At 37.6% G+C, this 25,881-nt stretch overlaps 1 protein-coding gene across 1 annotated transcript; it reads left to right on the forward strand.

Moving 5' to 3' along the window:
* Positions 1-16,202: 16,202 nt before the first annotated feature.
* Positions 16,203-20,707, forward strand: LOC126829830 (hemagglutinin/amebocyte aggregation factor). The gene is made up of 3 exons (XM_050559977.1): positions 16,203-16,322; positions 18,736-18,931; positions 20,568-20,707. The coding sequence occupies exons 1-3, from the start codon at positions 16,290-16,292 to the stop codon at positions 20,705-20,707; spliced, it is 369 nt and encodes a 122-aa protein (XP_050415934.1). The 5' UTR covers positions 16,203-16,289.
* The last annotated feature ends 5,174 nt before the right edge of the window (positions 20,708-25,881 follow it).

Genomic DNA, 25,881 nt, shown 5'->3' on the forward strand with positions numbered 1-25,881 from the left:
TAGGCCATATGATGTAGCAGTTTCTATCAGCAGACTCGTCTAGCCGGATGAGGTTTGAGAAAATTCTATTATGTATTGTACCATATAAGCAGCTATGATATGTAAAATGTAAAAACGAACTGTTGCATTGTTATTTCTGGTAAGAATAACGTCTTAACTGAGAAAACAGTAAGAAGTAAATACACAACATGGAGGGAATTTAAAGACAAGAAGTGAAAATACTAGACGATCACAAGGCTACTAAAATATGTAGTAAGAAAAGATGCATGGATCATACGTAGGATGTGGCGACCGGATTTGGTGGCCCGCTCTCCACGTCTGACAAAAGACCCATGGTGCTCAACATCACACAAAAAGCATTGCGGCAACAAGGGGTAATCTAAGGCCTCAGACATAATATTATTGAGATAAATCAAGACGTTTAGTTCCTTTTTAATAAGCAGCTTCTATCAGAATTTTTCATCTCGACATGTTAAGCGGCAGCATATTTGTAAAATTGATATGCATTAAAGTAGCTAAGTCTCTAACTCAATATCATCAAAAATCTTCGACATTGAAAACACGAATTATTTGTCAATTCAAATTAACATTGGTCTTGTGATCTTACAGGGAAAAGATGGGCTTCTTATATCCAATATTCAAGACAAAATATACATTTTACCATTGGTACACGAATCGTGTACCATAATGCGTTTCAGCGCCATTTGGAACAAGAGACTCAAAGAACGCGGCTAGACATATTCCACAAGTCATGTCAAATGGTGACGCGATATTCTTATCTGGGGAGCATGCACAATAAATATCATCGGTGTAGACTGGAATAACCAGACGCTAAAGATTGCCATTCCATTGAGACTTCTGGCGTATTTCGCCGAGGATAACTGATTAGAAATCACAGTAAAAACAGAAACGGTTGAATGTAAATCAGTTTATATACATACAGTATTATTATTATATGCGTTGCGACCCATTTGTGTCAATTTCCAGGTCCCAAATATTAGGGATTTAGCTCCTTTAAGTTTCCAAATTACGCATGCCAGCAAAACTTTGATAAATCTACATCAGTTATGTAAATGTATTTTCTTTATAATTGTTTAATTTGTCTCGAATTGGTCACCATATATGACGAGACATAATACTCTATTTCATTTTGATAAATCTATATCCCTGTTAACAAACAAAAACATCGGTACTAACTTATACTACAGAAATGAAATGGGTCCTACGCCATGAATCAGGCTAATGAAGACGGGCATACGCCATTCAGTTTGCTATGAAGTAAACTTTACTTATTCGTATTTTGAATTCCAACTGACAAGGGTTATTTTATGTGCACGCCAACATGAATACAGGACCTTGGATTTCATATCATCCGAACGACTAAACGAAGAGGTTTTTTTCGCAACCAGTATGTATGATATACCTCGAGAACGCCAGTATATGTTTTGCGCTATATGATTAGCATGGTTTAACGTACCCCTAAATCCCCGCCGTGTTTTAAAAATCTGCAGCGTAAATTGTTTATTTTTAAGCTTTGGGTTATCTCTCTGAAAAATCACAAATACATCGCGAGAGACACGTTAAATTGAATAGGTTTGTGACATTTATAAAGATTAGGCTTACTACAAAAATTTTAAAAATATAACGCGTGGAGATATTATGGGCTTTAATTGTGCACTGTTCAGTAATGAAATTGCTAACACAGAATGTTTGGCGCCATAATTAAGATAATGGAATCGTTATTATGTAATCTATATGGTGTAATGGGCCTGATATGGTTTTTAAACCTCACTTAAAATGATTGAATTCAAATTCCTGCACGTTACCAACATGAAATTTTAATGGTGCCATTTTAGGTAAACCAAATAATTTGATCTACTACAATGTCTTATGGCATCGATCCCGGTAAACTATTATGTTTTCGGACAGGCAGTAATTGCTGAAACGAAAGCAAGTTTTTGTTCCCTTGGCTAATCTTTGATTGACAGAGTTGATGCATTGCGTTTTAGTGGATGGCTCGGTTAACTGACTATAATTGCAAGAGACGGGGCAAACTTTAAAAGAACTATTTAATAAAAACAATGGCAATCAGTTAAGCTTTTGGATCACAGTAGTTAAATGATAAATCCCAGCGTCTACCCGTCTTCTTTTATCCCGGTTGTTGCAGAAGATAAGGACATCGACCCCATCTTCATTTCCTTTAAAATTATGATTACAAGAAAGACAGCTCACCATGGCAACCAATAGTTGAAAGGAACAATCCATGTAAAGGGTCTGTCGTTTTTTGTTGTTATTTTTTACAATAAGCTGTCCAGATATTCAGTACAATGTTAAAAGTGACCCCGACGCCATACGCACAAGAGCGGGTAGCCAGAACCACTGTGAAGACCAAAGTTGCGCTATGCATGAAATATAACCTGATGACCTTTTATTGGTTGAAAAATCTAATACATGGCAGGTGAATATCAACATTACTCATAATATTTGATTATCAACCCTTTGTTTTATTTATGTTTATAAATAGAATTTGTTCAAATTATGTAGTTGTTGGTGTTTTGTTTTAGATCTTCAACCAATACACCGATGAACCCCTAGAAGACCCCTCTGGGTTTTTTTTTCAGATTTCATAATAAACGCAAAAACATGTTATGTGGAACACAATTACTATTTTAAATAAAGCGACGTTTCGTAGGGGGGGGGGGGGCTACTTGTTTGGGTTTTTTTTTTCACAATTTGACGTCGTCCTTGAATTTCATAGTAAGAAGCAAAGGAATTTGATTGACAGTTATATGATTTAATATTTATAGAGCCATTAGAACCGACGAGAACATGAAGTAATTAATTCATTTTAAATTATATTATATTAAAATAAGCTGATGGGGATATCAGAACTCCCTTGATGGTACGCTGTTATTTCAATACGTGGGAGTACACAAAGAAAGCAAACGAGATTAGGCAAGCGTCACTACACCTTGTCACGTCGGGGAACTGCCTGGAAAATTATCGAATTGGCCTACTTAGAGTATGATGTCTTTCACAAGCTCCACACAATAAAATAGTTGTATTCCTTGGAGCAAAACAATATAATACAATATCACTTAAAATTTTATTTTTAGATCCTAATCAAAGAATTTTGGTCCCTTAAAGGGAACACAGTCATTCGAAAAGGGTGGCATGATTATCGTGCGATGTTGTAAATTGAGTCACTCGGGAACCAATTCCCTTTGAGCGCTATTTTTTATACATAGTTTACTGAACATTAGCTATATGTAAGCGATTGCCTGGCAGATTTGTATCAAATGTTTGTATATAATTTAGATCGTGTAACCCTGAAGTCCATTCAAGAAAATGGAAACCCTATTTATGTCTACATGGACTTATAATGATGATGAAATGTGAGTTTTACGGCAAGCCAGGTCTAACCAAATTACACAGGCTAAATAATATCACAAAAAATATTAATTTGCACAAATAAACACAATATCACAGTTAAAACAAAACCAAAAATATTAAAAAGCATAAAAATATATACAGTACAATTTCACAAAATTTATAACAAAAACTTGTCTCTTTATAATAAAGACACGGTTGGGAAAATAAATTATGTAATATTTTCGTTCTGTGGCATGGACCAGGGGCGTACATAAAGATTTTGTTTGGGGGGCGAGGGTGTTTAGCAAAAATGCACACGACTGATGCACATGTCCCTAATACGAGTGACACAGTCAGGGGCCGAGCACCACAGATGATAGTTTTCTAGGGGCCAGTAGCTGATCTGGAAGCTGGGAATAGGGGGCGGGTCGGTTCAAAATCTAGGGCGCCATCCACAATCACACCTCACTTTGAATGTCAACAAATTACTGGCTATAACACTGGGCGTCCCGGTAGAACATAGATAGTATTGCCTATATAGTTGTTCGCCGAAAAGTAGTTTTATTCTAGTTGACATAAAGTTTATGTCATATAATATGATGATTGTTATTGATTTTTTTTATTAAATTTATGTGAATCTTAGGGGCAGTGACTATAACACTGAGCAACCTGAGAACATTTTGAAAAATTGAATCAGTATCCTGGCATTTGAGGTCATTGATGTGAGCAAAAATAGGAGTAAATGGGACAGAATCTCGAAATCTGCCCCTGTCAATTCCGCCTGCTTTGTACAGTCTGACGCCCCACGCACCAGCGGTACTACTAACTTGGCAGGTCACTATAACTGTGAATATGAGAGTGCGGAGGCAGTATAAGACCATGGAGGAATGTCATAATGGAATCTAGTGGCGCAGGCGCGAAAAGATTTCAGATATGTAATTGACCTTTTAATTTTTGGGGACTGAGCCTGAAACTTTTTAGTCAATGTCATGACAAATGGGATCAAATGCTCCTTAACGAGACGATAAGAAATCGACAGAATCTTGAGGCCCGTCCGTCAATTTCGCCTGTTTGTGAGAGTAGAAATAACAATTCTACAGTCTGTCTACCCATTCACTAGTGGTACTACTAATTGGCCGATTTACTGTAACTGTAAATGTGATAGTGATGAGATTGTATACGACAGGTGTTGAAGAAAAATGACATAATAGAATTGAGCGCCATAGGCTCGAAAAATGTTTTTAGATTATGTAACTGGGCTTTTTGGGGGGCTGGGCCTGACATACAGTAACCAGTTTGTTACGAGGCATTTAATGCTGTTATTCAGTATTTGGTGCAGTATTTTGTTATTATGAATGTTATGCGGGTGACATTCTTTAACATAACATACATTCTAGACTACGTGGTCCATTTCCTTTCAAGAGTTTCTGGTAAGTTATTCAACTCTAAATCAAAACCAACCTAGTAACACATAAAAAAAATAATGGCACCCACATCCACCTTCATGCTGAATGACAATCAATCATTTATTCACTGTTCCCGAATTTTTATTTGCATGACTTCGTTCATATCATTTGTTTAGGTGGTATTGAGTCAAAACACTTCTCATCATTTCTCTTTGATGCCAATAATAATCGATTTCAGTAAAATAAATTCATATGTTCCTGCTGCTTGTACATGACATGAAAATAGTTTCTATAATAAGTTAATGAAACGCAATGTAATATATATTGTCTCCCATGTTTTATCGTTATGGAAAGCAAAATAATCGATACGTTTTGTTCAATTAATCGATAAAAACGTATTATTGAAATTTCATTCTTGTTGATTTCAATGTAGACAAATTAGGGTATGTTTTGGCTTTTAAATCGATCAGCACCATAATAAAAAATTTTTTTTAAAAAATTGAATTTGTGTCCCCTATTAACTCATCAAAATAGACACGTATACCTTCCCGATTTAACTGTATCTTCTGGGTAATATGAGATTTGCTAGTTTCTGATATAGTGGTGAGTCCATAGGTACACACGAGGACAATTTCAGTTCGATTAAGGGGAGCTGGCGGGCATCGCATTATAAATTGTCGACAGCCGAAACCGAACATTCAAAGAATGTTAAAAGGAAATATATAGTGATATGGTTTTCGACTAAATATAAAGGAATAGGACAGCAACAATTTTATTTCGAAGATAAAGCCTTTACGCCGTTTTAAAATGAAAATAGCCTTTCGCGTAAATCTTTTTGTTATTTGCCTAGATCCAAATTGGCGATATGCAGATGTCTCTGTCCAGCTCTAACAATGTCTTACTTCAAAGTATGTATAAGGTTGAGCATGTATTTTTGAGATACAAAAATTGGAAGTAACATATTAATTTCATTTTAATGACACATATAAATACGGTTAACTATTCACGTTGTATGCATTTAAATACTTCATTTTTATTTTATAAAGTTTCATAACCCAGACATGTCACGTTCTCTACTAATGAGTAGTAATGCAACTATCCACCGTACATATAACCGTAACGCAACCCATTAACTTTATTACATTGTGGTTTGTCTCCGTACGGATTAAAACTAGTAAATGTTTCTAGCTTCCTATGATTACATCACAGCATGTTAGAGGTAAACAAACTGAAACTACAATCTCGACTCCCAGAGATAAATTTACCCTTTCTAGTTTATCTCTTGTAAAACTCGCCGGCCATTTTGAATGTCACGCCATGTATCCTTCCGTCGGTCGCTTCACAAAAGATCCAAGTTGGCGGCTCAAACCCGCGTTACTTTAGAAATTTCACGAGTTAGCCGAACCTCTCACATTGTGCGCTATAAATAGTTCCCGGTAAATCATCAAATCGTCTGTTTTCGAATGAACTTTTGATGTCAAGATGTGGAAAACTTTCAACCCGACGAAATTTTGGAAAAAGGTTAGGGCCGGTCTAAGAGATGAGCGTTAACATTAAAGTCAGGGGAGAAATAATTGGTGATCTGTGTCCATGTAACTATTTGCCGTACATATCACGGTAACCATACTCTGAACTCGGCTAACCCTCCGACTCAAAATCACTTTTATTTACCAAAAGCTGTGAGAAAATGTAAATTCAAGATATTTTCATGGATTTAATGCCAAAAGAACAATAACACTTGCCAACAGGAAAGGGTGGGGGCAGACGAAATAGAATGAAATACGCTTGGGGTTCTGGGTTGTGTCTCGCTATTCCGATTTATCTGACAACAATAATGCAAGCAACATTTGGTTGCCTATTCAAAACTTCGCATATATCCAGTTCGTATAATTTGTAACATCTGTAAAATCTGTATCATTTATCATTTTGTACCTGATCACTCTCGGATTCCTGATATTTCCTAAATCTCGATGATTTCAAGAGATACTTCCTTACGCCGGTAGAAATCAGTTGTTATTCTCACATAAATTGACTTGTATATATATATAATCCATCTATCTCTCCGGATGACAGCCATGGTAATATTCTGACCATAGTGAACCTCAAACAGCTGATGGTGCAATCATAGCAAGCAAGCTAGAACATTTACTAGCCTTACTCCGTAGGGAGACAAACCACCAATGTAACAATAGTTGCATTATTATTCATAAGTAGAAAACCTAACATGTTTGGGTTTTGAAACCTCGTTATAAAATAACAATGAAGTAAATAGTTAACCGTACTTCTAGGTGTCATTAAAGGAATTAATATGTTATTTCCAATATTTGTATCGGAAAATTTACATAGTCAGCCTCATATAAGCTTTGGAGGAAGACATTGTCAGATGTAGACCCGTATCAAGCCAGAAAAAGACACGAGGATTAAGTTTAAAATATTATGGTGGTCTATGGTCAGTTTGGATCTGGACATTGTGTTGGTTTTTTGGTGAATAGTTAACCGTACTTCTAGATGTCACTAATTAGAAATTAATATGTTATTTCCAATTTTTGTATCCAAAAGTTCCCTGGTCAACCTTATACAAACTTTGAAGCAAGACATTGCCAGATGTTGGTCCTTATGTGGCAGATAGCGTTAGAGCTGGACAAAGACTTGTAGATTTAGTTTAAAAGTCACTTGAAACATATATGGTGGTTTATGGCTAATTTGGATCTGGGCAGAGAGCAAAAGGGCTACGTGAAGGGCTATTTTCATTTTAAAACGGCGTAAAAGCTTTATCGTCGAAATAAAATTGTTGATGTCCTATTCCTTTACGTTTAGTTGAAACCCATATCACTATTTATTTCTTTTTAAATTTCTTTTGAATGTTCTGAGTGTCGAGTTCGGTTTCGACTGACGACAGTTTAAAATGTGATGACCGCCAGTCGCCCCCCCCCCCCCTACCCCCAATCAAACAAAATTAAGTGTCATCATGGGTAGCTATGTCCTCATCACTATATCATAAACTAGCAAATCTGTTACATAGGAATTACAGTTAAAGCGGGGAGGTATAATTATGATTTTGTATTTAAATTTCATATCGGGTTGAAATTCATAGACCGAGGTCTTTGATAAACCATCTCTGTTAGGATAGTTCCAAAATTCACGAGATACTGCCCCTTTGGAACGTGTTTTGACACCTGAACCTTGCATTTAAATACTACACTGGCAAACTGGTTATAACCCGAGTTCTGAATAAATTCGTTATAAAAGTATTCAAACAAGCCAACAGTGTGGGTGATGACCCCCACCCACAATCCCAATATAATTAGATGACAAATATTAATTCATTGGGCATTTATCTTTTTGAAAAGTATCGAGCAATCAAACTGATGATCTATACTTAGAAGCAGATAATGTTCACGATCGTACTCGATCAAGATACCTTATAGTGAAACTATACTCTTATAAGTCTCATTCCTCTCCGTCAGTTTGAATCAAAGTTATCTTTTCCCAAAGCATCGACCAATGAAATTGCTTAGCTCTGTTCACCATTGAACTCCGGAAAGACCCAATGAACATATGTACAAATATAGTATACACATTCTACCTCAATTAAAAGCAGTTATGTTTTAAAGTCTTGACTAATCAAATTGCTTATTCTCATTATCAAGGCATTGATAAGATGATTCAGTACTCTACAAAACCGTGTGTGTGGGGGGGGGGCAAATGGTTAGCTCGTGCGCGCTGTGTCATAAGGTCTGTCCGTGATTCAACTCGCGTGGTTTCGATTCGCCGGTCGCCTGTCCAGCCTTGTGGATTTTCTCCGGGTCCTCTAGCCTGTTAACAGCGTAGGACGTTATATAACGTCCTGGACAACTGCCGCTCACTGTGTGAAAGGCGTAATATAACGCCTTGGAGGTATTTTCCTCAACCTATTCTTATAACACAGTTCGTCACTTGCAACGTGTATAATGGCTCTCCTGAGTGCGTAAGACGTTATATTACGCCTAGTCAAGGAAATCTTTGCCTGGACATGTGCAAGACGACACAACCTCGTTCTGAGTAACGTCGTGTTCAGCTTTGAGTTTGACTATATGCACGTGGACAATAATGGCATCGCCCAGCAAGCGCAAGCTCTCTGAAGAAGAGGTTTTGAACAGTATTCGGGAGTTGGATGATGATTTGTCTTCTTACGTTGATTCGGAAAATGAAACTGACGATCGGGATGAGGCGTAATTGATAAACGCCAGTGACATAGACATGGAATCTCAGCCTGAGGGTAATGATCCTGGTGATCTTAGTGCCAGTAGTAGTGATAATGATGGGGCTGCTGGTGATGGGCCCGCGCCCCGCAAGGTGATGGCTCGTGCAAGAGAACCACGTGTACCAGATCGAGAGTGGAGTCCACATGGGCAAGCAAGGGATAGGTTCCCTTTCACTGGCAATCCTGGCTTGAAGGTGAAGATTGACGACCCAAAGGATCCTCTGGAGTTTTTTAAATTCTTTTTCAATGATGAGTTGATTGATCTGATCGTAACTCAGACCAATCTATTTGCCCAGCAGTTCATGAATGACAAGGGACCTGGACTGAAACGTCGCTCTCGGGCTAAACAATGGGAAGATACTACTGGTAATGAGATGAGGGTTTACTTAGCCCTTCTACTTCTCCAGGGGTCGTATACAAGCCTGAGTATCAGCATTATTTTTCGAAGAGGGCTTCTCGGGATACACCCTTCTTACGTGATGTAATGGACTGTGACCGGTTCATCCTCTTGAACAAGTTTTTTGCATTTCGCAGACAACACCAAAGCAGCAGACGATGATACCATTCCCCGTAAGCTGTACAAATTGTGGCCAATACTCCAGCACATGAAGAGAAGATTCTCAGAAGTTTATCAGCCAGAGGGGGTCGTAGCTATCGACGAGTCCCTTATGCTGTGGAAGGTAAGACTGACGTGAAACAGTACATCCCTTCCAAACGTGCACGCTTTGGGATAAAGCCGTTCGAGATATGCGAATCCAGCTCAGCCTACATCTTGGACTTCTTTGTTTACACAGGGGAGGGTACGATGTATGATCCAGGGCTTGATGAGGACATAATCGACATACCAATGGGTTCAAAAGTAATCCGGACACTTGGTCGGCAGTTCTTCAACAAAGGTTACTGTATCAATATGGACAACTTTTTTTTAGCTCACCTGGTTTTTATGATGAACTTTGTTCAAGAAGCACTGATGCTATTGGAACCATCAGGCCTAACCGCAAAGGTCTACCCAAAGACTTTCTGAAGCAGAAACTTCGTAAGGGAGAGATCAAAGCTGTGTATAGTGAGAAGCTGATGCTTCTGAAGTGGAGAGACAAGAAGGACGTTGTGCAGGACTGATATAGTTCCTCCCATCCCCCTGGATCATGTCTCTCACCCCCAGTAAAATTTATTGCACAAAGAGATGTAGAAGAAAGTAGTATGTACACTTTTCTGTCCCAAAAAGGAGACCGATAGTAAAATTGAATTATAGTTTTCAACAATTCATCAAATTTTCAAAAATTCGTCACAAATGTGTAAAAAGGGACTCAAAATAAAATATATATTAAAAAAAATTTCACTATTTATTTCATTATTTCACACTTAGAACAAAGGAAGAACATATATTTGACATACAAAATGCAACAGAACATGTATATGAGCAATAACAACAGTGCTATCCAATCAGGAATAAAAAGGTACAAAAATGACGTAATGACGTCAAATTAATTACACAATAGGGGGTAGTTAACGTTTTAAAAACTACACAGTTAACGGGCTAGTTTCCTCCCACTGCTAAAGACCCTTACGCGCAAGCGAATTATTGACATAAAATTGAACCATATGTTAGTCTCGAAATGACATAGTTTGTGTCGAGTAAGACGTTAAACCTCATCTCTTTCTCTCAATGCAACTACTAAAGATCCGCAGAACCATAATGAAAAAACGAAAGTGTTGCGCACTCTGTTCATGAGTTCATCCGAATGTGCCAGGATCGCAATAGCATCAACCAAAACGTTCGTCTGGGCAACTACGTCTACCGAAATATGCGGTGTATGTCGTAATAGCATATTTTGCAATCTGTATTACCGGGATTGAATGCGAAAATTCACATCATAGCAATGACACGTTGTTTACCTAAAGATCCGCAACGTAACAACCGCGGCTAAAATTCTGTTGACTCATCTGAAAGTGTTCGTTTCTAGTAGATTTCAAGATTCCTTTTTGTATTTCAACGATAATAAATTCAACATTTATCTAAATGAAAGAATTCACTCTTAGAAATACATTTCACTTAATTCATTAATTAATATTTCACAACTTTACATTGTTTATAGTTTACACTAAATATGGTTAAGCTCGGAGCCGTAATACATGTAATTACAAATCATAGGATAAATTTCATTTTACGCAATTTCCTAGAATTGACACCCACCAGACGTCAATTTCAATTTACGTTTGCCTTCTAACGATCAAAAGGTGGCAAATGTTAGATGTGAAATAGCAGGTTTATCCCGTTTTACCACAAAACCACTTTCAAAAGTATTGACATCTATAATAATGGCTGTTAAAGAGGGTATTCAAAAATACTGTGACAAAATATATTCTCGTAGTGGTATAAATCAAATGTGGATATTGAAAAATTCCAAAGAATTACTTGATGGTTTGCACTCTAGATCCCTTGCTTCAGTCCCATCTATTCAAACGTTTGACTTTTCTACTTTGTACACTAAAATTCCCCATAGTAAATTAAAAGCCCGGTTGAAAGACATTATTCACAGTGTCTTTTCCTCTAAATCAGGTACTGCTAGATATCAATATTTAGTTGTAAATTACAATTCCACATATTTCGTTAAGAATCACAGTGATTCCAAAAACAAATTCACGGCCATCAAGATAATTCAGATGTTGGATTTTTTAATTGATAACATCTTTGTTGAATTTGGAGGGGAAATATATCAGCAAGTGGTTGGCATCCCCATGGGCACCAACTGTGCACCTTTGCTTGCTGATCTGTTTCTCTATTCGTACGAAGCCGATTACATACAGACGCTCGTAAAAAGTAATAAACGATCCTAAATTTAGTGATTACGTAGAATTCATATATCCTGATGAGCTCGAAATTAAAAACGCCACTGACAGTGACAATTACGCTTCCTACTTGGATCTGCGTCTCGATTTTGACAATTGCCATAAACTGGGTGTTAAATTGTACGGTAAACGTGATGACTTTGACTTTCCGATTGTTAACTTTCCATTTATTAGTAGTAACATTCCAATATCACCAGCTTATGGAGTGTTTGTGTCTCAGCTAATTCATTACGCGAGAGCTTGTTCCTTTTATTCTGATTTTTTAAGTAGATCGAGGCATTTGACATCTAAGCTTCACCTATAAGGATACATGCGCACTAAACTTATTAAAACCTTTAAAAAGTTTTATGGCCGTCGTATTGATTTGATTGATAAATATAACGTGTCTCTCTCGGCTATTATTCTAGATATATTTAATTGACACGTATACTATTACTATCTCCCTGATAATGTCTACTACATCGTTAACACAGTTTACCGACATTTCGCCTAATAGTTTGGATGCAGCTATGGCGGGTGTGGCGCCAGGCAGGGTAAGCTTACTCTTCCGGACACCTGTTACCACTGTTTGTCGTGTATTTTGTACACGGGGCGCAGTCCATTTGCTGATTACACTATTTTGCTTGAATACACTATTTTGCCTATAACGTTTTTTAGGACTTCGAATTCTGTCAAATGGTTTCGATTGTTCGTACTTGGTTTTATTTTATATTTATGTTAATTACATGTTAATAGTTATTCCCGGATAATGTAAGATGATAAGTTTGCCTCTGAGCGATTAAAAGGTTTAATTTATTAGTCACGCTTACGTGTATATACTTTCGGAGAATACAAGTGGAGCTAAATTAATCTTAGGAATTAATAAGGATGCCTTCATGATCTCTATGCTCGAACACATAATATACCCTATAATAAAACCATCAGGCACAACTATTGCCTTTTAAGAACCTAATGGTTGGCAGACGACGACATAATATGCCCACAGTTAAAGATCCTTTCTAAGAGCTAAATCTGCCTATTATAGGTCTTTATTTTGGCTTTAAATCCTACATAAACTATTTGTTAGCCTATAACCAACTCTAGATCTTGGGGTCTCGAGCCCAGTTGGGGTCGCATAGCACTCTAAACCTTTTGAACAAATGCTATGTTTTCATGAAAAGCATATACGAGGGCTGAATGAAAAGTTCTAAGCCTGAAAAGGATAGATGATTGGGTTGAAACAACGTTTTGCCACCAAGTACCATCATTGAATGGATCATTGACATAAGACCAGCAACTGTGTGTTATTATTGTACCAGACCATCTTGTTTACCTACCCATTGAAATCACCAGAAATGGTCAAACTGTTCGCAGGGCATCACGTACCTGCAACTGAACGTACTAATCTCAACACATATACATATCGACATGGTCTCCACTTCAGGGGATGATGCCCCTGCCTTTTCCATAGTAAAGAAGTGTTCTGTGGAATTCAAGCATGGCAGAGTGAGTCTGGACTATGACCCGCTTCCTGGAAGGCCATTAACAGCCAACCATGGCTGATCGACGATTGACAACTCGACATTTTGTCAGTGTTATGGGCATCTCTCTTGAGAGGATTGGGCACATAATCGCCAGCGACGGAATGATGTCCCTTCCTTTTCTACAGTAAAGAAGTGGGCTGTGGAATTTAAGCGTACCAGAGAGAGCCTTGACGATTACTCGCGACATGAATGCCATCAACTGCATCCATTCAATAAAACATTACGTGTTTAAGCACATTGTCGCCAATGAGTTAGGAATGACAAAAGTTTCTGCAAGTTGAAGCAGATCCTGGTAATATTTATAGCCGGTCGTCATTTTCCTAATAAAGCTGTGAATGACTTGTTTAGGGCGGCTGAAGAAAATTTCTTCCATGCCTTGCAACATCGTTGGCAAAAGTGTGTGCCCCTCGAAGGGGACTATAGAGAAAATAAGCGCAATATACGTCCATACGTCCACATTACTGCTTTGATTGATATGGTACCTTTTAAAATGCAGAGCATGAAATATGAAATAGCTGCACTGACTATAATATAACAAGAAGCAAAGAAGGCTAGCCGCTGGGTTTGTTTTACAATCCAGAGACTAAATATTAACAAAAGTGGGTGTGACACCGCCCCTGGGGGTTGGGTCATGCACCAAAAGAAATAGAAGCTGTCTTTGCGGTATAGGGAATACATATGTAAAGTTCCAAGAGGATCCATTCAGAATTGCAGCCTGTAGACGATAAACACAAAAATTAGGTGTGGCTCTGCCCCTGGGTGTTGGATTTGGAACAATACAAATAGGTACAACCCTGTTACTGAAAAAGATTGATATGCTGAATTTGAACAAAATCTGTTAATAAATGCAACCTGTAGAGTATTTACAGACAAACATTTAACAAAACAATTGAGTATGATACTTCACCCCTGGGTGTCGGGACATGCACCAAAATAAATAGTTGCTATCCTTACGGTATAAGGCAGTGGTTCTCAACCAGTGTGCCGCGAAATTTTGAACGGCACACTAAGAAAATACGAAAACCACGTGATCATAATTTAGGATTCACTGGGGTTTACTGACAAGTTCATCTAGACCGGAGGCTCAGGCCAGGTGGGGGGGTCCACCAAATGGGAACAAAACCAGACCCAACTTTTTTAGAGTAAAATTTTGTGTAGAATACCATGCCGAGTGGTAATCAGTCCGCCGCTGGGTCGTTTTCAAGATATTCGGGGTCAAATGAGTTCATTTGTTTTGAAAGTGAATGCGCAGTCATTCTTGTATTTTGAAAAGAGGCCGAAAATGATCGAAAGGAATCACACTATCAATAAAAATGTAAACTTGCTAAATTCACCCTTAGTCTTAGTGACCCTGGAGATCAAAAGGTGAAATTTACCGTTTTTGCACTTGGAAGATTTAAAGCAATAAAATGTCAACGTAAAATATTGAAACTAAAGCGAAATCTGTTCTAATTAATAATAGGAACATTTAAAATTTTACTTTGGAACGTCGAAAATGATCTTGCATAACAGAACCAACACACTTAGAAACCTGTTTCAGCTTATCTTCATTATATCTCTAATAACAAGTATCGTTGTTACGATAATAAACAATCTATGCCACATCTTGTCAAAACTTACAGTGATAACAGCGTCCAGAAAAAAGTATTATAGCAAGAACAGCGAGCTATGTATCTAAATCTTACAAAATGGCTCATTAAGTATAATCAGCGGTTTCCATTGCAAGATACGCCCACATTTTGCAAGAGATGGATATTGAACAAGGTAGAACAAAAACGCAGATTTTTTGTACAATCAATAGGCCATAATCCAGGAAGTTATAGTCTGATATGCACCAATATCGAACGGAACCGAGATCTTTGAGACATAAACATACCTTTTAATTTTCATCAAAACTTGCTACAAATTGTGACCTCTAAAGATTTCACAACTTTGTTATTACATATTTTTACAATCTTTGCGTTCAAGCTGCGGCCATTTTGTCGGGCAGTTTCGGTTCGGTCCAATGTTTGCGAAATTCAGACTCAACCACCATCAGGATGTAACGTTGAAATGTTTAAACGATTTTTAAAACCGGATGAAAATTGTGACCTCTAGAAGGTCCACAAGCTAAAATCGAGATTTTTTCGTACAATCAGGGGCCATAATCCAGGAAGTTACGGTCTGATACGCGCGAATATCGAAAGCAACCTAGATCGTGGAGATATAAACACACGTTTTAAGTTTCATCAAAATCTATCAAAACTGTGACCACTAGAGGGTCCACAACCTTGGATATTATAACACTATTTCCTTACAGGATGTGGCCATTTTGGGCCAGATTTTCACGAAATTCGAACTCAACCATCATTATGGTGGAACGGTGATATTTTCGAACTTTTTTTTTTTTTTTTAAATTTGATAAAAAAAAATATATGACCTGTTAAGGGACCACAAGCTCAAAATGAGATTTTTCATACAATCTGGTGTCATAATCCAGGAAGTTACGGTCCGATATGCGCGAATATCGAACGGATCCGCGATCCTTGGATTATATACATACAATTCAAGATTCATCAACTTTGGATACAAATTTTCACCTTCACGGTGTCCACAAGCTAAAAACGTCGTTTTTCGTATGCGTACCATTATCAAAAACGTCGTTTTTTCGAAAGGAACCGAGGTCATTGGGATAGAAACGTCCACATGAAAATGTGTGCGTATAAAAACTAATTTAAAATGACTCTAAAGCTGATGTGTGATAAAACAGTTGACAGATGTTATTACTGTGTTAACAATATTCAATTTGAATCGTTGTTTACTTTAGCCCAAAGTTGTTAACATGCACGATTTTAATTAAAATTTACGTATATATATTCTGCATGAAGTGGACGATTTGGTTATATACCATAGCGTATGCCATTGCTGACTATCACTATGATCTTGAAGGTAAGTGTCAAGGGCAATCGTTAGAGTCAGATACATTTTATTATCAAATTCAATGTTTCGTGCATGATTAATCCATTACTGAAAATCAGACGTTTTAACAAAATCACATATTTTTAAATATATTAAATATTATATTGCGCAATGGATAATTTCTTGTCGGATTTATTGGTGACGGACCCATGTTCACTATGGCGTAATTTTCCTATCGCATATTGTATAGTTCTCTTGCGGGAGCTTTTTTGGCAACCCAATCTGTTCACAACGCGCCAAAATTTTGTAGACTAAAGAATAGGGGTCTCTCAAAGTGGGAGGTTGGATCGTAAGGTATGTCATTGAGTCAAATCGGGTGGTTTTGATTCACCGCTTGTACGTGGCAAGGAGTAGGGTGGCCTGTCCCAACTTCCTAGGTTTTCTCCATGTGACCTATATGTTAGTCCCGAAATGACCCAGTGTGATGAGTGGACGTTAAACTCCAGTTATCTTTCTCTCTCTATATATATATATAATGATATTAAGGGTTGATTATGATAAATAGAATTGAAGCAAATTTAGAGCAAAATGCGCTGAAAACTGCAGAGTTTATCGGGAGCTTCCTGGGATCCCGAAAGTACGAACGCTATAATAAGGACCAAAACCGAAATCAAAACGGCAAGACGGTGGAATTTGAGGATTTATAACTACCCTTCGCACACACTGTCACTGAGACTTATGATACACGGGATTGAAAATCCGCAATACGGGACAAAGGTATGAAATATTATTTTCATCCTGAATCACAATTTGTGCTCAGCCTTGAAATGTTTTTAAAAGTTTGATATCATCCTTTGTTGTGTTATCTTTATTTAAAAAGGCATTATGTAAGAGCTAAATCTACTTTTTGGAGGTCTTTCTTGTGGCCTCAAGGGAGCTAAATCGCTAATATTTGGGACCTAGAAATTGACATAAATGTGTAGCAACGCATATAAATGTATTGAAATGAAATGGAGTTGAACGTCCTACTGTTCTGCTCCTAACCTGGGCTAATGAAGACGGGCATACGCCATACAGTGTGATATGAGGGTAATTTTGCCCGGACAGCGGCACTACGGCCTACTCTTATATCGAATTCCAACTTCCAAGGGATCTTTTACGTGCATGCCAATGTGTACACGGGACCTCGGTTTTGTCCCATCCGAACGACTAGACAGCTTTCCTTGTCAGGCCCTCCGTCCTGCATCACTCACAAGGGGGAACCACGCCTGAGCAACGCATATAATAGTGTAATATGAATGTATATAAACTGACTCACATTCAATGAATGTATATAAACTAATTTACATTCAATCGTTTTTGTTTTAACTTTAATTGGTCGAAATACGCGAGAAGTCTCAATCGAATGGCCCCGTCTTCATTAGCCCAGGTTAGGAGCTGAACAGTAGGACGTTAAACCCCATTTCATTTCAATCGAATGGCAATCTCTAGCTTCTGGCTATTCCAGTCTACACCGTTAGTATTTATTGCGAATGCTCTCCAGATAAGTATATGGCATCACCGTTTGACATGATTTGTGGAATATATCTAGCCTGGTTCTTCGAGTCCCGTGTTACAAATGGCACTGAAACGCAGTATGGTATATGATTCGTGTATGGTAAAATGTTTATTTTGTCTTAAATATTGGATATCAGAAGTCCATCTTTTCCCGGTAAGATCAAAAAATCAATGCTGATTGAAATTGACAAATGTTTATTTTGTCTTAAATATTGGATATCAGAAGTCCATCTTTTCCCGGTAAGATCAAAAAATCAATGCTGATTGAAATTGTCAAATGTTATATAAATTGTGGATGCTAGTGCAATAAGGTGGACATGTGCCATTTCCCCAAATGTGCCAAAAATAGTATATTTGCATATTTTAAAACCAGACCACTAAAATAGACATACTGTGATAAAGATGTTAAGACCATCTGCTAAAAATGGATTTATTTGAAAAAATCAAATGATCTTATTTAAAACAACGGCACTTGTCCACCTGATTGCATACTCAATTATTTGACTGAAATTTTCAATATATTTATATTGCAATATCTAGATTTGAAATATAGCGAGAACAGTCAGCTCTAGATCTAAATCTTACATAATGACCCTTCTTATCTTTCAATGAAATCGGAACGAACCTTCCAGAGTTTTACCTGCTTGTTTATTTTTCTACTCCTTTTCTGTCACTTGAAATACGGTGGCTGGGCGAGTAAATGGCTACACTCACTAATCAGGTGGTTCGAAGTTCAATTCCGGTGTTTGCTGAGAAAATTACCAGAGATTTTTCAGCCTGGGGTTCTCTTGTCTGTAGTTCAGGACAGCGGCCCTGGCAAGTAGTCATCAGGATGGACGGAGATACAGTATCTGGTTTTATTAAAACTAATAATTTCTCTACATAGGTGGTGTCTTTATTTGCCTGCCTTATTATGGTGTCCATGGCATGGCAAAATGACTATGATAGAAATCTAGAGTTTGTCTGCCCGACGGGTCAGTCTATAAGCCGGATACAGAGTAAACATCACAACCATTACGAAGACAGAGTATGGCAATTCAGTTGTAGCAACAAAGGACGACTTGGCCATTGTAAATGGTTTTGTAAGTTTTATTTCTTTGGTCATGAATAACCGTGAAAATAATTTGCTTTTATCATATTTTTCCTTTAAAAGAAATGATATGGGGTGTATGGCACTTTGACACCAGACTATGTTGTGTCAAACATACGGTGATCTCTGGTACTTTAAAGATGTGGAGCTAGTATCTATCTTTTAGGTTTTCTTTTACAGATTTAGGGGGTAGTATAGCCCATGATATAGGTATGCTCAATACGGTCATGACTCATACCAGTATCGGCAACTATACGCATGTTTTGAGTTGCAACTACACTAGTTATGCACCATACTCCGTAGGGAAAGAGGAAAGGTCACAGTTTCTGTCTGATATACTGCATTGCAGCTAGAACATCTCTTACGCACGACCACTACGGGTGATTGATTTCCCCTTTACGTTGACACGGCTTGCGCCATGGTACTTCAGTTTGGATCACTCCAATTACGCACGATAGCTCCCAATGGACATGGCCGGTCTGAGTTAAGCCACATGAAAATATTGCTGGGATATGTATGTTCTCCGAAATGGCCACTGATCAGGCCAATGAACAGAACGCGCTGTGAGATTTGATGGGGGGGGGCTTTATAATTGCGTCAAGTAAGTATAAACAAATATCTTACTTGTATAACCTGGATATATACCAATTTTGGCAATTTAGCAATCCCAATGTGCATGGGATCCAAAAGGACTAACCATTGTGTTTACAAGGGTTAATGGCACGTGTTTTCATTTGCTTTCCCCAGCCTTTCAAAGACAGAAAGGACCTATTAAAATAGACTCCGTTGCATGATTTCTAGTTAGAATGTTGCAACCTGGCGTAGGCGCGCATTAAGTTGGTGTCTTGGATGAGCAGAAAATAGCAAATTGGTTGGGAAAACGATAACCCTGCTTCTGAATCCCGTGAATCTCTTGATTGAACTCCATGATGAGCATTTTTTGTTTAGTTGAATGGCCGATATTTTTGGCCAATGCTTCTAATCGAGAAATAATTTTCAAAGTAACTTGTTTGTGAATGTCGTTACGAAGTCCGGTAATCAGCATTTGGCAGCTGTTTATGAGGTGAATGTCTTTACTGATCAGCATTTTCCGTTTAGACTAAGCAGAGGATAGAAATTGAATTGCCTAAGCTTGAGAACACGATAAATCTGCTCCTGACTTACGACACGAATCTCATGACTAAGCTCGATTATGACCATTTTCAGTTTAGATTATGCAGTGATAAACAGTTGGATTGGTCGAGATCTGGGACACAAAAACAACTCTGCTTCTAATAGAATGCAAACACTGTTTATGAATGTCGTTACGAAGTTCGGTAATAGGCATTTTATAGATGTTCATTAGGTGATTGTCTTTACTAATCGGCGTTTTCCACTAAAACTAAGCAGAGGTTATTACATTGAGTTGTCTATGTTTTGGAACAGGATAACCCTGTTTACACCAAGGTCAATATGAACATTTTCTGCGCAGATTAAGCATAGTGATGATCATTCACTGCGCAGGTTAAGCACATGGTGATAGACAATTTCATTGCTAGATGCTTCATGAAACGATAAATATGCCATATATTTGTGGTATTGGGGCTTACTGTTGGTTTGGTTTGTAGTATTTCTTTTATTTATTTAAGATAATGTGAATGAATATGACGGTGTACTGTTTTTCCAATGTCCCAACTTTGGACATATTGTTGCTACCAGAAGCCACCACGACAATCATCGCGAAGACAGAAGATTTAGTTTTAAATGTTGCGCCCCAAAGAACGGTTAGTATAATGAAATCGACACGGGGTGGAGGCCAAGACAAATTCGGGGTTTAGTGTACACATTGGCATGCATGTAAAATAACCCTTGAGATTTTGAAACCGAGTAGCCCTTAGAGCGGCTGCCTGGTCAAATTTTCCCTCACAGCACACTGCATGGTGTATGCCCGGTTTCATTATCCCAGTCGATGCATATACAGAACAACAGGACGCTAAACCCCATTTCATTTCCGTTCACTGCGTATACATAGTTTACAAGTTATTGTATATGTGGATTTCTACAGCACTAAACATCGAAGATAATTAATATTTATTAAGGCTAACATATTGGGAAAGTGATTGACATATAAGGGACGTAACTCTATTGAGTAGAGATCAACTGATCGGTAATGGAATAAGAGAGTATGTTGTCTATGGGATGGGACACTACACAAGTATTTGATGATAATTATAGTGTGTAAGCCATCTTGGGTGTGTTTCGTAATCAAGAAAAACGTAACTCTTATAGGGCTCCTTCTTGTGTCCCACAATGAACTTTTCTACCAAGTATTAAAATATCCTATCAATAACTTTGTCCGATATGGCTATCCCAAAATATGACCGGAGAGGTAACTTTGACATCCCAGTATTTTGAAATTAGAAACGGTTTTCTTTTTTTTTATTGAAATAAACAATGCCAATGAAATTTTAAGTAATTCATTTGAATCTTTTTTCTAGTGTCGCGTTCACTTTTTTTTATTGCATACAATATCTTGTCTACAATTAGATAGACTAGGATTTATTGATGCAGCAGTTTATTTTTTAAAAAGCAAAACCGCTTGTTCTGTGTCGCCATCACACGATTTCATAAATCTGAAAGTTAATTTGGGAAAAACCCAGGCAATTGCCGTCGAAATATTTTGAACTCCGATAAGTCTACCAATCCCTACCAATTTGACAACAACACACCCAAATACTTTGATGGTGATAACAAGAGATTATGATGCCGGGTGTAACGCTATGTTCTAAGCCATCCACTTAAAAATGATGATGGGGGTAAAGGGGTGTTACTAAATCGGAACTATTGTGAAAAGTTTGGCTTTTATACATTGTTTCTATAATTCGTCATCATAAATAATATTGTGTGTTATGTTTCACAGACCCCAATGTCATTCTGGTTGTATACATTAAACATACATTATGCAAGAGCTAAATCTGCCTACTGCGGGTCTTTCTTTAGGCCTGAAATGTTATCTAAATTATTAATTAGACATTAATTAACTGATCCAGACCATAATCAACTCTCGATGTCAACGCTAGTCTGCCATATTTACTGTATTACAATCAGACTTGCTGCTCAACTTTCATTCATGATTTAATCATGAAATGGATAATCGACACTATGTTTTATTGTACCGACTTTAGTAATGATGATCGAGGCTAGGCCGAAAATTCAATCGCTGAAATCTCGGGTCAGTGTGGATCAATTTGACTAAAATTTTCCAGAAAATTCCCATAACATTATCTAATTTTTAGCTATTATCGTGAGAACTGCCAGCTCTTTGTCCAATCTCTCATAATGTATCTTTAAATATTAAAGCGTGACTATATAGTTTTACTGTAAACATACAGTACAGGCTTATAGAATATTAAAACTAATTTAAGACATTTTAAAAGGTACAGGCCCATGGTAAACGGTTTCTTGTTTGAACGTTTTTTTTCTAATTCACAGGGCATATTTATTGGGTTTAAGGAAATAAGAAATGGGTTTTAAGAAGACCGTTGTTGATATTCCGAATCATTCGATTGCAAATCGCCCATTTAGCACCGCCACTCATGTACGGCCAAAGTTGTCGGGATAAACGAAACATACCCGACGAGTCCACAATTACTTTCTTTATTATTTCCGGTGAGCGAGGATGTGGGAGGCGATCGTCAAATTGACACAAACTTGGTCAATCGGGACTAACATATGGTTCAATTTGATTTCAATATTTCGTTTGCGTTTAGAGGTCTTGAGCGATAGTATTATTGTCAAGAGTTCTTAACGGGTGTGCATTTACATTTGATCATCAATCGTAAATATTGAAATAATAGATATCGGCGGACTAGTGAGCATTCCCCCTGGATATAACACCATGTTCTAAGCTACCCAATTAAAATGAAGATTGTTCAGCTATTAATAACAGATGCAGCGTTCAACATATTTAAACCAAACATTCAAAATATGGTGTTTATGCAAATGAATTCCAAAACAGTTTCAGGGAAAAGCACAGAATGCCGGTTTACTAACTATGTAAACACATTTGATGGTAGAATGGACTATACAGTACCCACCAATAAATATCTACGCGGGGCCTACAGTGAACATAGAAATCAACAAGAGTGAGTATATTAAACATGTTTATAGTTATTTAAATTATCGAAAAAACGAATTGCATGATATTAAGGGCAAATGGACCACTTGAGATACAGAAACAAAAAAATCAAAAAAAACAAAACAACATAATTCCAGTGAGACAAGCAAAAGGCCAGTACACCTAACAGTGGACTGTCTCTAGTCGACTTGATTAATTTAAACTTCTAACTTAGTTTCAAGCTGGAGCATTGGGCTGCGTGTCAAAATTGTCCCACTCAAATTATTTGAATTCATTTAGTGCTATTAATATTTTTAATATGATTTATATTTGCTTCGGTTGCAGAGATAGGATCTGGAGATTTGAGGAATGTAACCGGTAATCTGTATGGCAGAATTATATACTGACTGAACTATAAATATAAACTGCAGAAGATAATGACTGAACTTTAAAAATAAACAGTCTCTCGCATACGATGATCATGTAGTTCAAGTTTTATTTAAATGTTTAGTGTATTCACCGAGTCCGTCATCCGGCAACAAGTTTTCTATTTGACGCGCAGTAAATATATTAATGAACAATAATTACTTGAATCTTAATGCTAGAAAATGTGCAGTAATAGCCAAGCTGATTAAATCAGTCAATTACGATTCCATTACATTTTCGATGTTCTACGGCATGAGTGTCTTCACGTAGACATGTTTGCTATCTGCCCAAATTTGCACGGACGGACAAGGGCGTCGACATAATACGTCCACATGAAAATGTGGGCTATAAAATACTAACAAAAGGTATATATTATAACCATTCCCCTGTATATTTTTAATAACGACGCTAAGTTAGCGACAGTTGGCCCCAGCTTATTTTATCCATTTTGGGTCAAAAAGTCAATAAAAGTTACCAACAGGAAAAGAGGGGGTCTAAGTAGAAGGAACTACGCTTTTGGGTTCTGGGTCGAAATGGATTGTTTTGTGTGACCTGCCATTCTGGGTTGCCTGGCCATATTCTGACAACAATATGCAACATTTAGCTTCAACTTAGAAAACAGAATATTTAATTTAAGGAGCTGGGCAGTGGAAAATCCCTTTTCTACATATCAGCTAAAATACACCGTGAACGAGTGGTGAACAACTAAATTGGTATCTAGTCTTCTTGTATAACCAGCCAATTTTTCCGACAACACCACTACTGAATATAATACAATGCCGTCTTGTCCCAGACACTATGATCATACCATGCCACAACGTCTACTGGGAACTTCACATCGCCTTCATATAATTATGAGTAAAATGGGTATCATTTGTCAATTTGTACCTGATCACTCTCTGATTCCTGATATTTCCTCAGAGATAATCATGAAATCTCGATGATTTCAAGAGATCCTTAGTTACGCCGGTAGTAATCAGTCGTTATCCTCACATAAATGGACACATAAAATCCATATATCTCTCCGGAGGACAACCATGGTAATATTCTAACCATTGTTCCGAATCGCTTATTACTAATTCTAACAAATTCCATGGAATAGAATATTACATAATTCATTGCATGACAAACTAGCTTTGCGTGTTAATGCTGCCAGGATTTTAAAACATCCAAGATTAAACTGGGTTTTCAGGATAAAAGCAAGCATTTAATATCCAATACGACTAACATTATTTCCTCAAGGTATAAATCTATTTTGTAAAATGTCAACATTTAATGTGGATTTATGTTACACATATTAAACTTTTATCTTTCATAATATACTCTGGTAAAATAATTTACAATATATAGGAATACTGTAAGATTTTGAGTTGAAAAATGAAAGAGGTCTTAAAGCTATATACCTTTCGATGCTCTATCTTCATCTGCATGGCTACATACAGTTAGGATCATCTGAAAGTAGAAATGTGATAATGCCAATCTGGTTAAAACACAGATCCTATTTCGTTTCGTTTTTATAGTTCAAAATTTCGTTTTACTTGTCTTTACTACACTTGGCTTCATGTAGTGTAGGCCATCGAAAGTATAAAAAAATACGAAACGAAATATAGATCTGTATTTTAATCAGATTGTGATAATGCAATCGTTTAGTTCTCTCAATTGCTCACCCGTCTCAAACCTACGAGACGAATAGAGCCTTTCATTTGGGTCCTCTTGCAAGTTTCCCAGGAAACACTTGTCTGCCATATCACGCTAGGTGGAGAGAGAGAGAAAAATGGGATTTAACATCCACTCGACACAAACTAGATCATTTCGGGACTTACATATGGTTTAATTTTATTTCAATAATTCGCTTGTGCGTAGGGGTCTTTAGCAGTGGGAGGACCCAGAGAAAACCCACGAGGTTGGACAGGCAACCCTACTCCTTGTCACTACAAACGGGGAATCAAAATCACGCCTGTTGACTCAATGACTGACCTTATGATACAGTGCGCACCATTCGCCCCCCCCCCCGCACCCAACCCACCGTAGGTGGAGAGAGAGGAATGGGGTTTAACGTCCACTCGACACAAACTAGGTCATTTCGGGACCAACATATGGTTTAATTTTATTTCAATAATTCGCTTAGGGGTCTTTAGCAGTGGGAGGAAACCGGAGTCCCCGGAGAAAACCCACGAGGTTGGACAGGCGACCCTACTCCTTGTCACGTACAACCGGGGATTCGAAACCACGCCACTCGACTCAATGACAGACTTTATGATACAGCGCGCGCACGCAAACCATTCAGCCATTCACCCCCCACACCCACCGTAGGTGGAAGCGGCCGTTAAGCCTAAAGGGTAGAACAGAAATGCACAGACCGAAGTCATTTATTCTGTCCCTTTTAGTCTCGTGTTGCGATAGTTCCAATATTCATGATA

Source organism: Patella vulgata, chromosome 8 (assembly GCF_932274485.2).
Source record: "Patella vulgata chromosome 8, xgPatVulg1.2, whole genome shotgun sequence".
In the NCBI taxonomy this organism is placed as follows: Eukaryota; Metazoa; Mollusca; class Gastropoda; family Patellidae; genus Patella; species Patella vulgata.

Coding starts and splice junctions, on each gene's coding strand:
- LOC126829830 (XM_050559977.1), top strand. CDS start 16,290: ATGCCATTGCTGACTATCACTATGATCTTGAAG. Junction 16,323..18,735: donor CTATCACTATGATCTTGAAG/GTAAGTGTCAAG, acceptor TTCTCTACATAG/GTGGTGTCTTTATTTGCCTG. Junction 18,932..20,567: donor TGGCCATTGTAAATGGTTTT/GTAAGTTTTATT, acceptor TATTTATTTAAG/ATAATGTGAATGAATATGAC.